The sequence below is a fragment of the Haplochromis burtoni genome, unplaced genomic scaffold (assembly GCF_018398535.1).
Source record: "Haplochromis burtoni strain Fernald_Lab_line unplaced genomic scaffold, NCSU_Asbu1 Contig_563, whole genome shotgun sequence".
NCBI classification, from domain to species: domain Eukaryota; kingdom Metazoa; phylum Chordata; class Actinopteri; order Cichliformes; family Cichlidae; genus Haplochromis; species Haplochromis burtoni.
Window position 1 is genome coordinate 199,681 of NW_024582924.1, and position 20,861 is coordinate 220,541.

A 20,861-nucleotide genomic window follows, 5' to 3' on the forward strand; every position below is an offset into this window, starting at 1 on the left:
GTAAATTGAAGGCTGACTAAAATGCCGTTCTGTCTTTTAACGGAAAGTTTAGAAAGCTGTGGCAGGTGGCGGACATTTAATACGTAAGGGGCGTGGCGAAGGAGGGCGTTCTGCAGGTGCTCTCTAGGTTACAGTTCACTTTCACCTCTTTGTTCACTGACGCAGACTCCTAAGTGTACACCTTTACAGGTTCAGATTCATAACAAGCTCCCTACTATCTAACTGAAAAGAAGAAAACACACATTTTCAGTTACAAATATTTCTTTCTGCTGTGTTTATTTGACTTGAATTATTGACAGCCAGAAGTTAACTATCTGTGTTATGGTATTAAAAATGTGGATTACGGTGACAGTGTACATGACATAAAGCAAAATAATAGACAGCACTGTAGCGTTAATACAGTTTGGTAAGGGATTTTCCCTAGCTGTTCTACGGGCATGCCTATGTACATCAAAGGCGGTGCGATCACATTACAGGTAATGAGACACCAAAATGCTTGTTCCCATCAATGCTCCTCCCCCGCATCCCCTCATGAGTTGCACCACTGAGAGGCCCTGGCCACAATAGTACTTTCAGACACCCCCCTCGAGCATTCATTTACATCTAGGCGAGAAATGAGCATGTAAAAATATCTGTGTGGTGTATGAGCTGCTTATTACAGGCTAATATTGTTAGAAAAGACGTGATCTAATGCTGGTTCCTATGATAGAGTTTAACCTCCTACCTTCTGTTTAAATGTTACCTATGCAATTGACAAGTTAGACTCCTTATTCATGATTGTTTACATATTTGTAACCTTTACTGGGACCTATGATGTATATATTTTGGTTGTACTAAATTTGCCTCATTGCCTCTTTTTTTTTTAACGCAGCATTGTTTACTACAGGGTGGGCCATTTATATGGATACACCGTAATAAAATGGGAATGGTTGGTGATATTAAAGTCCTGTTTGTGGCACATTAGTATATGTGAGGGGGCAAACTCCTCAAGATGGGTGGTGACCATGGTGGCCATTTAGAAGTCGGCCATCTTGGATACAACTTTTGTTTTTTCAATAGGAAGAGGGCCATGTGACACATCAAACTTATTGGTAATGTCACAAGAAAAACAATGGTGTGCTTGGTTTCAACGTAACTTTATTCTTTCATGAGTTATTTACAAGTTTCTGACCACTTATAAAATGTGTTCAATGTGCTGCCCATTGTGTTGGATTGTCAATGCAACCCTCTTCTCCCACTCTTCACACACTGATAGCAACACCGCAGGAGAAATGCCAGCACAGGCATCCAGTATCCGTAGTTTCAGGTGCTGCACATCTCGTATCTTCACACCATAGACAATTGCCTTCAGATGACCCCAAAGATAAAAGTCTAAGGGGGTCAGATCGGGAGACCTTGGGGGCCATTCAACTGGCCCACGACGACCAATCCACTTTCCAGGAAACTGTTCATCTAGGAATGCTCGGACCTGGCACCCATAATGTGGTGGTGCACCATCTTGCTGGAAAAACTCAGGGAACGTGCCAGCTTCAGTGCATAAAGAGGGAAACACATCATCATGTAGCAATTTCAAATATCCAGTGGCCTTGAGGTTTCCATTGATGAAGAATGGACCCACTATCGTTGTACCCCATATACCACACCAAACCATCACTTTTGTTGTTCCAACAGTCTTGGAGGGATCCATCCAATGTGGGTTAGTGTCAGACCAATAGCGGTGGTTTTGTTTGTTAACTTCACCATTCACATAAAAGTTTGCCTCATCACTGAACAAAATCTTCTGCGTGAACTGAGGGTCCTGTTCCAATTTTTGTTTTGCCCATTCTGCAAATTCTGTGCGCCGATCTGGGTCATCCTCGTTGAGATGCTGCAGTAGCTGGAGTTTGTAAGGGTGCCATTTGTGAGTAGCTAATATCCGCCGAAGGGATGTTCGACTAATGCCACTCTCCAGTGACATGCGGCGAGTGCTACGCTGTGGGCTCTTGCTGAATGAAGCTAGGACAGCCACTGATGTTTCTTCATTAGTGACAGTTTTCTTGCGTCCACATTTTGGCAAATCCAACACTGAACCAGTTTCACGAAACTTAGCAAGCAGTTTGCTAACTGTAGCATGGGAGATGGGTGGTCTCGTAGGGTGTCTTGCATTGAAATCTGCTGCAATGACCCGGTTACTGCGTTCACCAGATATCAACACAATTTCGATCCGCTCCTCACGTGTTAACCTCTTCGACATGTCAATGGCTGTGAACAAAGAGAAACTTGTAAATAACTCATGAAAGAATAAAGTTACGTTGAAACCAAGCACACCATTGTTTTTCTTGTGACATTACCAATAAGTTTGATGTGTCACATGGCCCTCTTCCTATTGAAAAAACAAAAGTTGTATCCAAGATGGCCGACTTCTAAATGGCCACCATGGTCACCACCCATCTTGAGGAGTTTGCCCCCTCACATATACTAATGTGCCACAAACAGGACTTTAATATCACCAACCATTCCCATGTTATTACGGTGTATCCATATAAATGGCCCACCCTGTAGTTTGAAAACAAAAAGCTTAGGTTGAAAATGTGTAACTTGTTGTCTTGTTTTCTTTTTTCCTCAGCCTGATTCCCTGCTCTTGTAATGGCCACTACAGGCTACGTAGGTGAGATCCAGCCAGCGGCCCAAACTCAGGGGACTGCTGTCACTGTGACAACGGGTCAACCTGATGCCAGCTCCACCCCTGTAACTGCCCCACAATTTTTGGCTGAGATTCAGACTACTGTGGCTGCTCCCACTGTGGTCACACCCACAGGCCAAACTACTCCCACAGAGCAAGCCGCTTCCATCACCACCCAAAAGCCCGCTGCTAGTCAGACCCAGTCCACAGTGCAACCCCAGCCAGCTCAGACGCAGTATGTGACTGCAGAGATCCAGGGCTCCCCCACGCAGTCAGGAAATGCTCAGAGCACTCCACAGTACATCGTTGTTACTGTCACAGGTAAAGGCTTTCTGCACTAACAGTGCATGTGATCTCAATTAAATATTTATTTTATTTATTTATTTTTTAGAAAGAGGGGCAATACATATTAATGAACATTTTAACAAATGTAAATATGCCAGATTATAGCCTTGGGCTAATTTCCATCTGCAGACCCTCTGGCAGGTTGGTGTTAAACACAAGTTAGTAAAAACATACAGAGACACTATTTACAGGTCATGTGACAAGGACAAAAAAGTGATCACATTATACTAGAACAAACAATGACAAGGAGAGTGGACACAGAGACAGTATAGATACAAAATACAACATAATAACGGAAACACATCAATTATATTGCACAAACCCCAGTATTGTACATGCCCTGACCTTCGTGATATTGCGTTCACCCATTGCACTAACAGTTGTTTCCCTTTTTGTAATACACTAACTCTTTTTCCCGTCCAATATAAAACATGATTATTAAACATGATTACATGTTTGTGTGTCCCTCAGCCGCCCTTTTAAGTGACTCTTAAAGATGGGTAGACTTGTACTTTCCCTCACTGACAGTGGAAGACTATTCCAGAAGCTCACTCCCTGATATGACAGAGCATTCTGTGAAAAGGTGGTCCGCCTGAATGCCAGTTCACAATCACCTCTAACAGTGGCTCGAGTCAGTCGAGACCCGGCAACACTGCTAGACTTTTGTTTAATAAAATCACTCATTGGTGGAGGCGCCAGACCATGTATAACTTTGTATATTAGACAGGCAGATTTAAATAATTTGAAATTAGTAAAATTTAAAAACTTGTATTTTTCTAAAATTTGACAATGGTGATATGAAAAAGGTTTTTTATCTAATATTTTCAATGCTCTTTTGTAGCATACTTCAATTGGCCCAATAGCAGCAGAGCTCGTATAGGACCAACTTGTAATACAATATTCAATATGAGCCAGTATCATAGAATGCAGGAATGTAATCGCTGCTGTGTCTGTTAATGATGTGCGGATATGTCTAAAGTTCTGTATATTAACATTTACAGTTTTCACTACTTTTTTAATGTGTTTTTTAAAGGATAATTTAGAGTCTAGTAGCACTCCCAAATACTTAAATTCCTCAACATTAATTAATTCTTGTGCACCCAAGCAGACTTTTACTGCAGCCACGGTTGTTTTAGGTTTACTAAAAAACATTGATACGGTCTTTTTAAAATTAAGGCACAAGCATGAGTCATTCAGCCATTTTTGTAAATCATGTAATGCCAGTGAAAGCTGATGGGCTGCATCATCAGCAGTTTTGGCTTGCGTAAAAATTACCGTATCATCCGCATACATAATCGTGTCCACATTTTTGCACACATTAGGCAAGTCATTTACATAAAGTGAAAATAACAGGGGGCCTAGAATTGAACCCTGGGGGACACCTTGCGTACAGTAAAGATAGGGTGACTTGCTATTCTTTATTTGCACGCATTGTTTTCTATCTGATAGATAAGACTGTATCCATTTAACAGTGTGATTACTAAAGTTAAATGTCGACAGTCTAGACAAGAGCTATTATATCATAACACAAGTGTCCTAGAAGTTCCTTGCTTCAGACTGTGTAAATATGTCTCTATCTGCCACCCCACAGTCATATAACACATCACAAATAAAGATCTGTTGGCGCAAGGCCTAAAGTTAACCAGTCAGAGGTGTTTCACAATGGATGATGAGAATTTATCTTAAGGGGTTTTTCAGACTCATCATTTTATTTGACAAAGCAGATTTGATTTATAGGGACAAAATCAAAAAGGGTGAGGCGTGGAGTTTAATACACGGGTTCTAGGAGTGGAAGGTAAGTAAACTAGTAATTAGCTGCAGCAGAAATACCTGATTTTGCCCGACTTATTCAGCAGACTGCGTAAACGGCTACTGCTGCAAACCCGTCTACCTCCCCTTGGATGAGTATTGGCAGTCACTGTGCATGCTCTCTGTGCATGCTGAGAGAGAGATAGGCTACCCTGCCATCCTCAGCTCAGGTCCCAATCAGCCACCTCTGCACACAGCAACCGCCACTTTCCAAGTAGGTCAGGGACACGAGGGAATCTGCTGCTACAAAGATGAGTGGACAGAGAAGCTGTCAGTATAAGAAATGTTTGTAGTGCAAAAACAAGGCCGGACATGAAAGATATTAAGATTCTAAAGGATGAAAGAGTTGATGTGGTTCAACAAGATGGCTGAGGATTTATTGGATTTTGGTGTGTGTGTGTGTCTGTGTGTGTTCGCGCTCACTCCTTAGGTCCAGCAGCAGCTCACATCAGTGCCAGTGCAACATGTGTACACCAATCAAGTGCAGTATGTTGAAGGAGAAGACAACAACTACACCACCAGCACCATGTTAGAATGAACCTCATTTTCTAACACTTGTCCACACAGTTATTGTTTTCTTTGTCTTACTTCTTTCTTCGGCTGCTTGGTTTTGTAACCCATCTTTGCATGTCTCTCATCCAGTCGCTCCGGCACCTTCCCTTACACCGACACCCCTTTGTACACCCAGACCACCGCCGCTCCATATTACGAAGGTCAGCCGACTTCCGGCACCCAGGCCTCCACGCCCGGCACACCTCTGACTGTGTCCGTGACAGCCGGCACCACAGCGGGCGTCTCGATGTTCGTGGCCCAGCCTACCACCGCGGCGGGGGGAGGGGCCACAGTGGTGACGGCAGGCGGCACGACCAACGGGGCCGGAGAAGGGGCAGGGACCAACGGCGGCGCGGCAGGCAGTTATGTGATCCAGGGGGGTTACATGCTGGGCAGCGGCGGCAGCAGCAGCAGCAGCGGGTCGGCAGCTGGCAACAGTCAGAACTACTCACACACTGCCCGCGCCTCTCCGGCCACTGTGAGTATTACAGAGGGCGAGGAGAGTAGCGTGCCGTCGGCAGACAAGAAGGTATGCAGAGGCGCCAAGCGCAGGAATTTCTTCTCGTTCTGTTCTCATCCACACAACCCCCCCTTTTGGTGGCGCACACTGATGACGTCATAGTTTGAGTTTTGTCAAAGTGGAAAACACAAGTGAACAATTTGGAGATTAGGAGCAAAAAAATGTTAGCTGAAATTTTATTTATTTATTTTATTTTATTTTTTGCTTTAACTGTGATTTCCTCAAAGAAAACAAAACCATGACCTCATCATTTTCATACCATTGCAGTGCATGTAATGAGGGGCATTTTTAATTTGCCTGAAATGCCTTGACACTATACTGTTCATCCCAAATTCATCATATTGAACCCCCATACAATGGCCATAACCAAAACATGTCTGGCCGGCATCCCATCAGTACTCCAGGTCATTGATTCATTGCATACCAAAGTTGTATGCCGCGGCACGCAAACAGATGTATTTGTGTTTTCATTCCTGAATGACAGACGGACTGTAAATACGAATGGATTTGCGTTTGTATAATACAAATACCAGAGAAATCTGTGTGTGTGTGTGTGTGTGTGCGTTTGTGTGCATGTCATGTACATGTATCTGTTCAAAGGTGTGATATGTGTGGTAATAGTTGTGCATTTATCTGTTGCTCTATGTTTTTCTGTATATCTGTATATGCTGGCTTTGCTAACTGCACCAGCTATTTTCTTTGTTCCATTGCCTGTGTGTCAGGTACAGTGGTTGCTGGACAACTATGAGACAGCTGAAGGAGTGAGTCTGCCCCGTTCCACCCTTTACTGCCATTACTTGCTGCACTGCCAGGAGCAGAAGCTAGAACCTGTTAATGCTGCGTCATTCGGGAAACTCATAAGATCTGTGTTCATGGGGCTACGCACACGGCGTCTGGGCACTCGGTAAGCTGTGTAGTCACCCAAACTCATAGGGTAAAAAATATATATGCAACCCATTTATATCCATTAGTAAAGAGAGAGGTGAAGAAGACAGGACAGACAGGGTCGAGTGGGTGGAGACAAATGTTAAGGGTTTGTGAAGGAAAATGTTTACAAGTTGGTAGAGGGAACTTCTTATGGCTTTGAGATGGTGATGCTGACAAAAAGACAGGAGGCAGAGTTGCTAGGGTTTTCATTGATAGTGACCAAGAGGGACAACTTAAGTTGAGTGGTTTTGAAAGTTAGAAAGTCAAGGCTAAGATGGTCTGAACATCTGCAGAGGACGGATAGTGAATATATGGGGGTGACTGTAGCTCAGGTGGCAGAGCAGGTCAGCCACTAATCAGAAGGTCGGTGGTTCGATCCCAGGCTGCATCCTGGCTGCATGCCAAATATCCTTGGGCAAGATACTAACCCCATGTTTGCCTACTGGTGGTGGTCAGAGGGCCCGGTGGCGCCAGTGTCCGGCAGCCTCGCCTCTGTCAGTGCGCCCCAGGGCAGCTGTGGCTACAATGTAGCTTGCTATCGCCAGTGTGTGAATGTGTGTGTGAATGGGTGAATGACTGAATGTAGTGTAAAGCGCTTTGGGGTCCTATGGACTAGAAAAGCGCTATACAAATGCAGGCCATTTACCATATATTGAACAAAAGATGTTGAAGATGGAGCTGCCAGACAGGAGGAGAAGAGGAAGACCACAGAGGAGAGATCAGGCAAACACATCAAACATTTCACTGTGGCCTTTTCTGCTGCAGTGATGCATGTCAGGAGCACAAACCCAGTAGTCCTCCGTTCATTTCACCAGACACCAGTAATGTCCATGTAACTGACGTGCGTAATGCTATGCATGCACACACCAATCAGGCATAAGATTTGACTACTGACAGGTAAAGTGAAATCACTGATTGTCTCTTCACCGTGGCACCTGTTAGTGGGTGGGATACATCAGGAAGCAAGTGAACATTTTGTCTTCAAAGTCGATGTGCTAAAAGCAAGAAGCAAAAGCATTTCTCTGAGTTTGAAAGGGCCAAACTGTAATGGCTAGAAAACTGGGTTGGAGCTGGGTTGTTATCAGTCTCCAATGGTAAGCATCTATCAAAAGTGGTCCAAGGAAGAAACAATAGTGAACCACTGTTATGATGACAGTATCATGGGCGGCCAAGGCTGATCCTTGTGGTTCGATGCAGCCACGGTACCGTTCCTGTAGCTTAATCCTGGTTCTGATGGAAAGGTGTCAGAATGCACTGTGCATCACAGCTCGTTGTGTGTGGGGCTGCATAGCCACAGTACACCCTCTCATGGAAACAGTACTCCCTGATGGCTGTGGACTCTTTCAGCAGAATAACGTGCTCTGGTTGGTTTGAGGTTTGAGGAGCACAGCAACAATTTTGAGGTGTTGACTTGGCCTCCCAATTCCCAAGAATTTGGATTGTGCTAGTTAAACAAGTGCGATGCATGGAGGCCGCACCTCGCAACTTACAGGACTTAAAGGATCTGTTGCTAACCTCTTGGTGCCAAATACCACAGCACACCCTCAGGGCTCTAGTGGAGCCCAAGCCTCGACATATCAGGGCTGTTTCAGCAGAAAAAGGGGGACCAACACAATATTAGGCAGGTGGTCATATGTTATGCTTGATTGGTGTACCTTAAATTAGTTTCCAGCAGAAATGCAGTTTTTTTTGTGTTGTTTTGTTTAAATTTTTCTAGGAACATCTATAAAGCTCTCTGGAGCATTGGGAAATGTTTGCCTTGTGTAGGAAGACATGTGGGTAGCGATGAAGACAGACAGCATGTGTGTGGGAGAGTGAGTGAGCTAGTGAAATGACTTTTTAAAAGTATTTAGTGCTATGGGTGCAAATACTTTGTGTTTTATGAAATTCTAATTCAGTGTATAGTAAGACTATACATGTGGCTTGTATGGAGTTAACATACATTTAAACAGACAGCATAAACACTATGCTCTCTATAGAGTTAGGCTCTTTTAAAAATAAAAGTCAAACCACATTTGTCTTCCTGTTAGGGGTAATTCTAAATACCACTATTATGGGCTGAGAATCAAAGCGGGCTCTTCTCTTCTCCGGCTGATGGAAGACCAACAACACCTGGCTATGAGGCAACAGCCGTTCTCACAGAAACAGAGGTATCCACAGAAATGTCTACACATTCAAGCGCATCTTCTCTATCATTACACAGTTGACCTTTTTTCTACCTCATACGGTTTTTGCCACCGGCTCCTGTTTTTTCTCCATCTCTCACACCATGTCTTCCATTCTTCTCGCGGCTCTGGGCATCTGCTGCTCTTATTATAAGACTGAATTACAATTTCATTTCACTTCATTATTTATCACCTTTGTCTAGACATGAATGCCTGATGTGCTTTTTCGCTCCCTACCTATCAGGTTGAAGCCTGTTCATAAGGTGGAAGGAATGACCAATGGAACGGCAGCAGGAGCAGGTCAGCAGCAGCAACAGCAGCAGGGATCGGGCCACGTGGATATCAGCACCCAGGTTCAGCAGTACCAACAGTTCCTTGGTGAGCTTAGTAAACAATGAACACACTTGTTAGTGAGTGCTGCTTTTTTTTTTTTAATGTTAATTTGGTTGAGTCACAAGAGTGAGCAAGCAAAACATTCTTGTAAGCTCTCAGGGCTTGTTGTGAGGACCTTGCATTACATTATGTGGTTGCTTAGAGTGCATGGTGGTCAGAGGGCCCGGTGGCGCCTGTGTCCGGCAGCCTCGCCTCTGTCAGTGCGCCCCAGGGCAGCTGTGGCTACAATGTAGCTTGCCATTGCCAGTGTGTGAATGTGTGTGTGAATGGGTGAATGACTGAATGTAGTGTAAAGCGCTTTGGGTCTATGGACTGAAGCCATAAATAGGATATTCTAAGTAAAAAGCGATACCCTATACTAAAATGCAGGCCATTTACCGATATTAGAGTGCATGAGGCGTGTGTGGCCTGACATACTAAGCACCAGTACAATATTTGTAACATTGCTTTCTCCCTGTGAAAGTAAATTGTTAATTTGGAATCCTTGACATACAAGTGTGTCTCCTCATCTTTAGGTTTACCGGCTTTTTGGAGAAGCCATATATTCATTTTTTATTAGCAAGCAAGGACCTTTCTCATGCCTCTGTTAACGGACTGTCACAATCACAAATGGCCCAGAGTTAACAGTAAATACTTGCATTTGTTAACAGTTTATTAATAAGATTATATAAAGCGAATGTGTTTTTTCTTCCTGTTATTTATGTTGAAACGCCCGATATATTCACTCACGGTCCATTTTTTATACTTATTTTGCTGACTGTTGTTTTTACTTCCGTTAATTCGTCATTGTTCCTTTTCTTGAGTGTGTGACTTAGCTTTATGGAGTTTGGGCATTTTTTGTACACAAGACAAGCAATGACTTTTGCGTAGCGGACCTGATATAAATTGTCATTTTCAAAAACACTCTTCTCCTACTTATGTCTGCTGTTAAGAACCCTTGGCGGAAGTTTTGTCCGCATTCAGTGTGCTTAATACTCGAGACCCACAGCACAAAGACGAGGCGTTTCAGATTTTTCTATCACCACGACAGGATTTCTTTTGCGTGTTGTGGAGTCTGTTGCAGCTAGTTGTCCCGGCGCTCTGTGTTTGTCTAAATTGCCACAGTAGTGTTATACCCAAAAACATGTGAGTGCAAATGCGGTTTGTCTATGGTCTACGTGTCATAGCCCATGCAATACACTACTGTGGGAAATAATAATTTTAACAAATCACGATAGCCCGCGACATGTCCCAGGGTGTTACTCCACCTTCTTGCCCTAATGACAGCTTGAGAATAGCCCCCCCCCCCTTCAACCTTGAATTGGATAAGCAGAAGAGAATGGATGGATGGCTATTTCTATATGTGTAAGGCAGGATGGTAGTTAGCACTGTTGCCTCACAGCAAAAAGGTCCTGGGTTTGAATCTAGCATATTTGGTTGTGGCCTTTCTTTGTGGAGTCTGAATGTTCTCCCCGTGTTTTGCATGGGTTCTCTCTGGCTTCCTCCCACAGTCCAAACACATGCAGTTAGAGGGGCTGGGTTAACTGGTGTTCTAATTCATGGTGTAAGCAGTTGAGTTACCTGGAGATAGCTTTATGTAGGAGACCATGTCTATGATGAATGAGTTATTAAATGTTTGTCTCTTTGTGTGTTTGCCCTTGGTGAGCAGCACTGGCAATATAGTCCAGGTTTGTTCGTATAGACACGTCCACCCAATAAACCTTGAGAATCTTCTCTAATGTATAACAGTATTAGAACTGCAAAAACCCTGAATTGGATAAGCAGATGGAAATGGATGGAGATTATATGTTTTTAATCTGAACATAATGTAAAAAGACAATCTCATTACCAACATTTAAATGCCACATCCCTCCTACTATGAGCTAAACCAGAACAGGCATGTCCATCTAAGCACATTTAGTGGCATTCACATAAATGTTGATTACTCTGTGCAGTTAATGGGATTTCTCTCTTAGTATCCACTGCTCCTTTGTCCTGTGTCCAGATGCATCCAGAGCTCTCCCAGAGTTCCCAGAGATCGATCTCCAGGGGAAGTCTCTGCCAGAGGGCATTGAGCTGGAGCACATAAAGAGCTTTCAGCTGCTGTACAGAGAACATTGTGAGGTAACCGAAATTGGAACCCACTGACTATTTACTGAAGTTTTTCCTTTGTGTGTAGTTCCTTTCTGTGAATCACTGCAGGACTACTCTAAATCAAATTACACCAATTATAACCTTTTAGTGGGAAAAACCGACTGTAATTTGATCAAAATGTCAAGTTCTTATAGATGTAGTGGTGAAGATGAGTTTTAAGGTTAGGAAGACCACATTGAAAGCAAAATCCAGAAATGCAGAATGTTGTTTTCCTCTCCTTTGTTCCTTCAGTTGCCCCACTACCCCCACCCCAATAATCTATTTGTCCTCAGTCTTCGATTCTTTGATGTATGGATTCTTTTCTTTCTGTTCTTTCAGGCTATTCTCGATGTGATGGTTAACCTGCAGTTTACCCTAGTGGAGACTCTGTGGAAGACCTTCTGGAGGTTCAGCCAAAGTCAGGCCGGAGATGCCACGTTGGCCGTGTGAGTGATTGTACTCCACAGGCAGGCGTTCATTCAAGATCCAGATTGTGTCCTAAGATAGTAAAAACATTTGTCTGTTGCCGTAGCATTACTATTTCCATACAAACTGTGTGTGCGTGTGTGTGCGCCTCGGCAGTCACGATGAGTCAGAGAAGCGTCTCCCTAAGTCCTGCCTGGTGTTGCTGTGCAAATATGAGCCAGTGCTGCGCTGGAGCCGCGACTGTGACAACAGCCTCTACCAGGGCCTGGTGGAAATCCTCATCCCTGATGTCCTCAGACCCATCCCCAGTAAGGCTCTATAGGAAGACTGATTATGTAGTGAACCATGTAAGCATGCTTATCCGTGCCTACAGAGTGTGTTTATACAAATAAAGAGCTATTCCTAAAACTCAGTGCCAATTTAAAGTTGTTGAAATGAGCCAACTAGGGAGCAAAGATCCTCCTGACAGCCTTTTGGATGTGTAGTGAAAGAATACACTGTTTTCCATCACGTGTACCCATTGCGCTGCCCTTACTGGCAGCTACACTTATTTCTTCTGGTTTCGGTTATAGTTTTAGTCAGAGTTTAACTTTTAAGACCGTGAACAGTTCCCTTTTGAATATTCGTCATTTTCTTTCCCATCACAATGCTGCCAGAGAAAAAAATGTTCCACATCCACATAAAGTGGATACAAGTCTGGTTATTCAGCTGTAATGCCAAAAAGAAAATAAATAAAAATTGAAAAATCTTTGACCAGCAGAACCTTGGCTAATTGTCTAGACATTAGATAATAGTTTTCCCACTCTAGCAGTGACAGACCCATTTCTGCCCACAGGTGCCTTAACTCAAGCCATTCGCAACTTTGCCAAGAGCCTGGAGAGCTGGCTGACCAATGCCATGATGAACATCCCTGAGGAAATGGTCCGCATCAAGGTAAAGCCCTCCATTATTAGCTTGGCGCTGATGGAACCGCTTGTTTTCTGAGCCATGGAGCAAACAGTCTTTTCAGGCATGACAAAAACATCATCTTATTGTGTGGGACTCTAAGCTCAGACATTATTAGATTTTTGTGAGCAGGAGCTAGAGTTGAATTTATATAAAAGCTCTGCGGTGCAGCTTTTGTGAAGAAGGGAAAAAAGAGGTTCCATCAAAGTAAATAAATGACAGCAGATGTGAGCAGCTATCACAGAAAACATCTGTTATATACGGATATTTGTGAAAATATTGATATGCATCTTTTTCTGACCCGTCGTCTTCCTCCTCTCTCAGGTCACATCAGCCAATGCTTTTGCTCAGACCCTGCGCCGCTACACCAGTCTGAACCACCTGGCCCAGGCAGCCCGTGCTGTCCTCCAGAACACGGCTCAGATCAATCAGATGCTGTCCGACCTCAACCGCGTCGACTTTGCCAACGTCCAGGTCGGTTCAGTGTCTAGCAGCATTCTCATTAAATCGCGCTGATGACATTGTCAGTGGTTGAATGCCGCTTTGGTTTTGCAGCTGACTCTGTAGCTTGTGGTTACACTGAGGTTTCATGTGTTATTTGTTTATCCAACTTCCGTCATAGTGTCTCTTTTTTATTTTACTGTTCAGGAAGCTCACTTGGTTTTTCTAAGAAACTGCTTCTTCCGCCTGATTATATGTTCAGATACTGAACAGTAAACTTAGTGCTAGTGCGTGGTTTAAGCTCCATCATCTGCTGCTATTTATAAATATAAGGTCATCCAGCCTCTTTTACTGGTGCAGATGTGACTGCCCTATAATGACACTTTGCCTTTTTCTCCCTGTTTGTGCTTTTGTAGGAGCAGGCTTCATGGGTGTGCCGGTGCGAAGACCGTGTGGTCCAGCGGCTCGAGCAGGACTTCAAGCTGACCCTCCAGCAGCAGAACTCACTGGAGCAGTGGGCCGCGTGGCTCGACGGTGTGGTCTCCCAGGTCCTAAAGCCCTACCAACACAGCCCTGCTTTCCCTAAAGCTGCCAAGCTCTTTCTGCTCAAGTGGTCCTTTTACAGGTGGGGAGCAGTCAGAAAGAATGAATTCCAAGTTCTGCCTCTCCTGACCTTTTCTGAGTCCATTTTTATTTGTGTTGATAGATTTGATTTGGTTGGATCTTTATTCTCCTCTTTTGAGCTAAATGTCTGGTAAAAATGATGAAGGAGGAGTGTACGAGTGCACAATAGCCAGTAATTTAGAGCTGAAGTATACAGGGCTAAAATGGCCTTTGTCAGTTTGCATTATTTTTTGTGATGTTGTATTCAGTTTGAGCTGCAGGCTTTAGTCCTGAATTTAAAACAAACCTAGTCTGTACTTTGTTAAGTCATTGCTAACTGTAATAATCACAAGATAATCATCAAAACTGTCCAAATCTTAAATGACTGGATTTTTTTTAATTAACAAAACAAGAGAGCAGTTTAAAAAGTGATAACCAAGACAAGGACATAGAATACTTACAATAACAACACAAACTAGAAAACAATCACTAGGATAGTAGAGATAAAAGGATGAGTGTACTACTCATTATAACCATATTCTTAAATAAATGCTAAAAGTAACAGTAACAATAATCCTCATCCACCTCTATGCTGTAATCGTAAGTATGCATCCATATACCTTCCTATGCACATATGCCATAGTGATAAAAAAAAAAAGAAGCAAGGTTATATATATATATATATTATTGTATATATATATTCATATTATATGTGTGTGTGTATATATATATATGTATGTGTGTATATATATATGTATGTGTGTGTGTGTGTGTGTGTGTGTGTGTGTGTGTGTGTGTGTGTGTGTGTGTGTACACAGGACCCTCAAGCTCCTAGGCCTCTGGTAGAGACATGAGCTTGAAGGATAAAGATAAAGAAGGATAAAGGGTGAATGGGGAATTTAATTTATTTATTTATATAAATATATATATAAAACCAAGCTCATCCCATAAGCAGGGTCTTAGTCAAGCAGGTCATTACAAGTCAGTTGCCATTCATTTGCCTCCTTTGGAGACTGGATGGAAATCCGAAGGCTCTGAATCGCTCTCAGACCTGTCTGGAATAAATAGCAGAGCTGAAATTTAAAATCCAAACCACCCCACATCACACAGCTTTATTGAAGGAACTTATCAAATACTCAAATTGAGTAAATAAGTCACCGACTCGACTCGTGGTTCGTGGTGTCAACCTTGTCCCAGTAAAGCAATGAGATAGAGGAAAAAAGCAGTTTCTGTTTGTAAGTTAGAGAAGTGGTACATGTGTGAAGAGTGGCTTGTTTCCCATTTCTGTTCCTCAGTTCCATGGTAATCAGAGACCTCACCCTGCGGAGTGCCGCCAGCTTCGGATCCTTTCACCTGATTCGTCTGCTATACGACGAGTACATGTACTACCTTATCGAGCACAGAGTGGCCCAGGCTAAAGGAGAGACCCCCATTGCTGTTATGGGAGAGGTATCAACATACACGGATCCAGAAATGCAAATACATTCATATAATAGTGTAAGCCACATTCACACCACTAACCAAATCCCCTCTTGACATTAGTTTGCCAGCTTAGGCCGAGGTCTGAACCAGCTGGATCCGGATAAAGGTCTGCACTGATTCTGCTGTAGCTCGTCTTAACTGACACCTGTGCTCTAAGCTTTGCTGGTAACCATCTCTGTTATGCTGTCTGTTGTAGAAGAGGAAGAAGAAGAGGAGGAGGAGAGTGATGAAGAAGGTCAGGAGCTGTCCCTTCCCTCAGACGGGGCCGTGCTCGGAGAGGAGTCTCTGGAGCCGCCTGCCAAGCTGGCCAGAACTGACCAGAGAGTTCTCTTCGCCACCGGGTCAGCTGACAACTAGCCGCAGTGTAAATGACATGTGCCGATCTCACAGACACACACGCCGATGTACAAAGAACAGTAATTTATACCCCCTGACACCTGTATATAGAGCTTGTTGAGGTGCGCCCGCGTGCACTCTCGCTGCATATGGTTCTGTTTGCGTGCAGTCCTCAGGCACACACAATCAAAACACACTCAAGTCAGTAACTGCTGCTGCCCGGATGGCACAACCACCTGTCGCCACCATTGATTACTCCCACAGTCAGTGGCGTTTTGTAACAGGACGTGGCTTCAGAAACCCGGGGTCTCTTGATGCAGAGAGGACCTTCAGTTGTATGAATCTGTAAAAACAAAACAAACTAAAGCCAGGCACTTCTTTTCGTTTATCTCCTCATCGCGCCGCAGCCTCGCTGTTTTTCCCTCTCATTGCTGTAAAACGAATGCTCGCCCTCCCACCGCTGTCACTGCCGTATCAAAGTGGTCTTTAAAAGGTACTGCGGGGTGTGTGTGTGTTTGTGTGCGGAGCGGACCGTAAGCGGTGTTTGAATTTAGTCACTACTTCATTTACCGCTTTGTGGGAGCGTAGGGTTTTTTGTTGTTGTTGCTTTTTCTTTTTTTTTTTAAAGACAGCAGGCGACTTTTTTGTGTGTGTCAGCTTGTACGAGCACTGTGGTCACACCGCTCTGCTGTTATTTGTAGAGGCCGAGTGAACACGCGTTTTTACCCGGTCGTGCGCGTCTGTTTGCGTGACTCATGCCGAGTGGTGACTGTTGTGTAGATATTTTCTAGAGCATTCATGGTTTGATTTTTTTTTTTTTGATGGAGTGTGAAGATTACCTGTGTGATTCACCTGTTAAAAGACAAAAAAAGAAAAAAGAGAAGCTCTCGTGTTCTCGGAGTGCCTACCTCAGCTGCCACAAACACTTGTAAAGATGAAGCTCCAGCTGTGAAGTAGGAACTCCTGTTAGTTGCTGCAAGAAAAAAATTCTCTTTTTTTCCTTTTTTTTAAAACAAGAACATCTGGTTCTCACGAGAGAGAGAGAAGTGCCGTACGTGTACCATAGTTTATGTTTAAGTGCTTCAATCCTATCCACCCATTAAGTTCCTCTGTGCCCTCATTTGCCCTCGACTCGTTATGTTTTTGCCTTATTTCATTCTGTTTCTGTTTTTTCCCCCCACATTTGTGTGTTTCTGGGTGCCAAACCGGTTTGCTTTGATCCTCGCTGATTTTTCTTCTTTCTTTTGTTTTTTTAAGAACTGTGCCTGAGTAAGAACGGTGATATACTTATATTCTACTGTATATTTATCCACTATTTTGAATTTCGTTGTCACTAAGTGAACCTCTTGTGCAGTGTACGGTGCTGTGTTGTCACACATTGTAAGCGACCCTCGTGTGCATTATTGATTTGTGATTGTACGTTCGGTTATCGATCCTCTTTCATATCTGATGACTTTTCCACTCACAGGCTAAGTAAGGCCCTGCCTCTTTGCACATGTTGACTTTATTGTCTAAAAGTTTTTTTGTTTGTTTTTTCCCCCCTCACTTTCTTCGAGGTGTTTTTTTTTTTTTTTTTTTTTTTAAACGGTGAGATGGAGGCGTCAGATTTCATGCAAATGTCTCTCACCCCTCGGTGAGATTCAGAGAAATCGACCGAGGTGAGAGATCTGCTCAGTCCTCCACCACCGCTCATCTCATTCCTCTCGTCTCACTATGTTTTTTTTCTCACTCTCATGCCCGATGGCTTTGTTTTGCTTCTAAAACACTGTTCATGGAGATCAGTTGTCATATTCCTTTTTCCATTTCTGTCAATACTGTCTATAAATAGCGGTGCGTGTTTTTTCACAGGCATTGCCAGCCTCAAACCAGCACATCATCCTTTATACGAAGTCTAGCGCTACCACAGCTGAGTACATATCACTCCAGTCTTTTAATGATCTACAGCGTGCAGAATGGCCATTGTTTACCCACTAAAAAAGGAAAAAAATGTTCGTCATTTTTATAGTGCGTTGTTTCTTATGTACAAAACAAAATGAGAAAAAAAAAGATGTTCAGTGGCAGTGTTTTTTGAATTTTGGTCTGCTCTAAGTATGACTGTGCCTTTGGAGGTGGTAGAATGCAATTCAGATGTTTTTAATTTTAAAGATATAAATTAAAGAATTTTTAAAATTACTCCGGATATCTCTCGTGGGTTTCTGAGTCTGATTTTATCATCTCTGTAGTCATTACCAGTGTAAGGGCGGGGTTACTGTCTGAAAAAGTCACTTTCTTATTAAATTTGACACCCTTGGCTGAAAAAAAAAAACAAGACCGTGACTTCCTGGGCCACGCTCACACGAACACACTCGTCTTCTACCACTTCTGCTGCTGTATAAATAAGACACTGGAACAGGAAACGCAGAATACCTGAAACTCAAAAGTCAGCCTGCTTTAAGCAGAGCAGAAACGGATCAATTGTGCTGGCAACTTTTGACAGCTGGTAACCCGAGCGTGTTCACTGAGAACAGCAGAGGTGGAAGAATCAGAGGTACAGAGCAGAGAAAGATGTTATTGGTGCAGTGTTTCTGCATGTGCGAGGTCCCATGGTACACACAGGATTTTAAAGTTTTGCAATAAATAGCTGAGCAATATTCAGATAAAAGCAGAAAAGCGCAAGTAAATGACTGCAAAGTGTCAAAGTGTCAAAGTACCATGAGTGGCCACACCTAATGAGGCTCAGAGACACACAAACATGTAATTTATGTCAAGAGAACCTCCTTTACGTATCACGTCAGGTAGCTAACAGTGACCCCTAGTGGTGTTTTCCCTCAAGTGCTCTTTTATGGCTGGCAACAGCAGGGCATGTATTATATACTCTGCAGCCACTTCATTAGTTACACCTTGCTAGTACTGGTTTGGAGCCACTATTGCTTTTTAAGCTGCCTTAATTCAACAAGGTGCTATAAACATCCCTCGCAGATGTTGGTCCATACTGACATGATAGCATCACACAGTTGCTGAAAATTTGTCAGCTGTACATCCATGAATGAAATCTTCCATTTCACCACATCCCAAAGATGTTCTAATGCACTAAGATCTGGTGACTGTGGAGGCGATTTAAGTATACAGGGAGTGCAGAATTATTAGGCAAGTTGTATTTTTGAGGAATAATGTTATTATTGAACAACAAACATGTTCTCAATGAACCCAAAAAACTCATTAATATCAAAGCTGAATGTTTTTGGAAGTAGTTTTTAGTTTGTTTTTAGTTTTAGCTATTTTAGGGGGATATCTGTGTGTGCAGGTGACTATTACTGTGCATAATTATTAGGCAACTTAACAAAAAACAAATATATACCCATTTCAATTATTTATTTTTACCAGTGAAACCAATATAACATCTCCACATTCACAAATATACATTTCTGACATTCAAAAACAAAACAAAAACAAATCAGCGACCAATATAGCCACCTTTCTTTGCAAGGACACTCAAAAGCCTGCCATCCATGGATTCTGTCAGTGTTTTGATCTGTTCACCATCAACATTGCGTGCAGCAGCAACCACAGCCTCCCAGACACTGTTCAGAGAGGTGTACTGTTTTCCCTCCTTGTAAATCTCACATTTGATGATGGACCACAGGTTCTCAATGGGGTTCAGATCAGGTGAACAAGGAGGCCATGTCATTAGTTTTTCTTCTTTTATACCCTTTCTTGCCAGCCACGCTGTGGAGTACTTGGACGCGTGTGATGGAGCATTGTCCTGCATGAAAATCATGTTTTTCTTGAAGGATGCAGACTTCTTCCTGTACCACTGCTTGAAGAAGGTGTCTTCCAGAAACTGGCAGTAGGACTGGGAGTTGAGCTTGACTCCATCCTCAACCCGAAAAGGCCCCACAAGCTCATCTTTGATGATACCAGCCCAAACCAGTACTCCACCTCCACCTTGCTGGCGTCTGAGTGGACTGGAGCTCTCTGCCCTTTACCAATCCAGCCACGGGCCCATCCATCTGGCCCATCAAGACTCACTCTCATTTCATCAGTCCATAAAACCTTAGAAAAACCAGTCTTGAGATATTTCTTGGCCCAGTCTTGACGTTTCAGCTTGTGTGTCTTGTTCAGTGGTGGTCGTCTTTCAGCCTTTCTTACCTTGGCCATGTCTCTGAGTATTGCACACCTTGTGCTTTTGGGCACTCCAGTGATGTTGCAGCTCTGAAATATGGCCAAACTGGTGGCAAGTGGCATCTTGGCAGCTGCACGCTTGACTTTTCTCAGTTCATGGGCAGTTATTTTGCGCCTTGGTTTTTCCACACGCTTCTTGCGACCCTGTTGACTATTTTGAATGAAACGCTTGATTGTTCGATGATCACGCTTCAGAAGCTTTGCAATTTTGAGACTGCTGCATCCCTCTGCAAGATATCTCACTATTTTTGACTTTTCTGAGCCTGTCAAGTCCTTCTTTTGACCCATTTTGCCAAAGGAAAGGACGTTGCCTAATAATTATGCACACCTGATATAGGGTGTTGATGTCATTAGACCACACCCCTTCTCATTACAGAGATGCACATCACCTAATATGCTTAATTGGTAGTAGGCTTTCGAGCCTATACAGCTTGGAGTAAGACAACATGCATGAAGAGGATGATGTGGACAAAATACTCATTTGCCTAATAATTCTGCACTCTCTGTAGTGAACTCAAGAAATGTTCTCATTCTCTAGAGATGTCTGTGTGGGGACAAGCTGAACAGATCAGCACTTTCAACCAAAGTTCATAGTCACTTGAATCACCTTTCTTCTCTGTTCTGATGCTCATTTTGCACTTCAGCAGGTATTTTTGGCCACATCTAGACGCCTAAATATGTTGGGTTGGCTGATTAGATATGTGTTAACAAGAAGTTAAACAGGTGTACCTAATATTAGGGGTGGGGGAAAAAATCGATACTGTGTAGTATCGTGATATTTTGTTTGCTAATAATGTATCGATACAGGGACAGCAGAAATCGATATTTTGTTACAAAAAGGTTTTTGTGCTCAGAGCATGTTGATCCTTTTTCTGAGCAAGAATCCTGACATTCCTTCACTGTCCAAATGTGTTTAACTTTTTTTTGGCAGCAATAAACATGACAGTTTACTTATTTTAATTTAAGACATGTTTTATTTTAA

The 20,861-nt window shown here is 43.1% G+C and overlaps 1 protein-coding gene across 1 annotated transcript in view; it reads left to right on the plus strand.

Moving 5' to 3' along the window:
• Positions 1-17,897, plus strand: part of rfx1a (regulatory factor X, 1a (influences HLA class II expression)) — a gene marked incomplete at its 5' end in the record, with an annotated part of 23,456 nt that extends 5,559 nt beyond the window's left edge. The window contains 14 exons of the mRNA XM_042214448.1: positions 5,247-5,344; positions 5,459-5,897; positions 6,611-6,792; positions 8,846-8,965; positions 9,225-9,358; positions 11,358-11,476; positions 11,825-11,931; positions 12,068-12,219; positions 12,747-12,844; positions 13,181-13,330; positions 13,714-13,922; positions 15,196-15,349; positions 15,443-15,488; positions 15,579-17,897. Of these exons, the coding sequence (XP_042070382.1) occupies positions 5,247-5,344; positions 5,459-5,897; positions 6,611-6,792; positions 8,846-8,965; positions 9,225-9,358; positions 11,358-11,476; positions 11,825-11,931; positions 12,068-12,219; positions 12,747-12,844; positions 13,181-13,330; positions 13,714-13,922; positions 15,196-15,349; positions 15,443-15,488; positions 15,579-15,739 (2,169 nt within the window). The remainder of the gene's footprint in view (positions 1-5,246; positions 5,345-5,458; positions 5,898-6,610; positions 6,793-8,845; positions 8,966-9,224; positions 9,359-11,357; positions 11,477-11,824; positions 11,932-12,067; positions 12,220-12,746; positions 12,845-13,180; positions 13,331-13,713; positions 13,923-15,195; positions 15,350-15,442; positions 15,489-15,578) is intronic.
• Between the last annotated feature and the right edge of the window lie 2,964 nt (positions 17,898-20,861).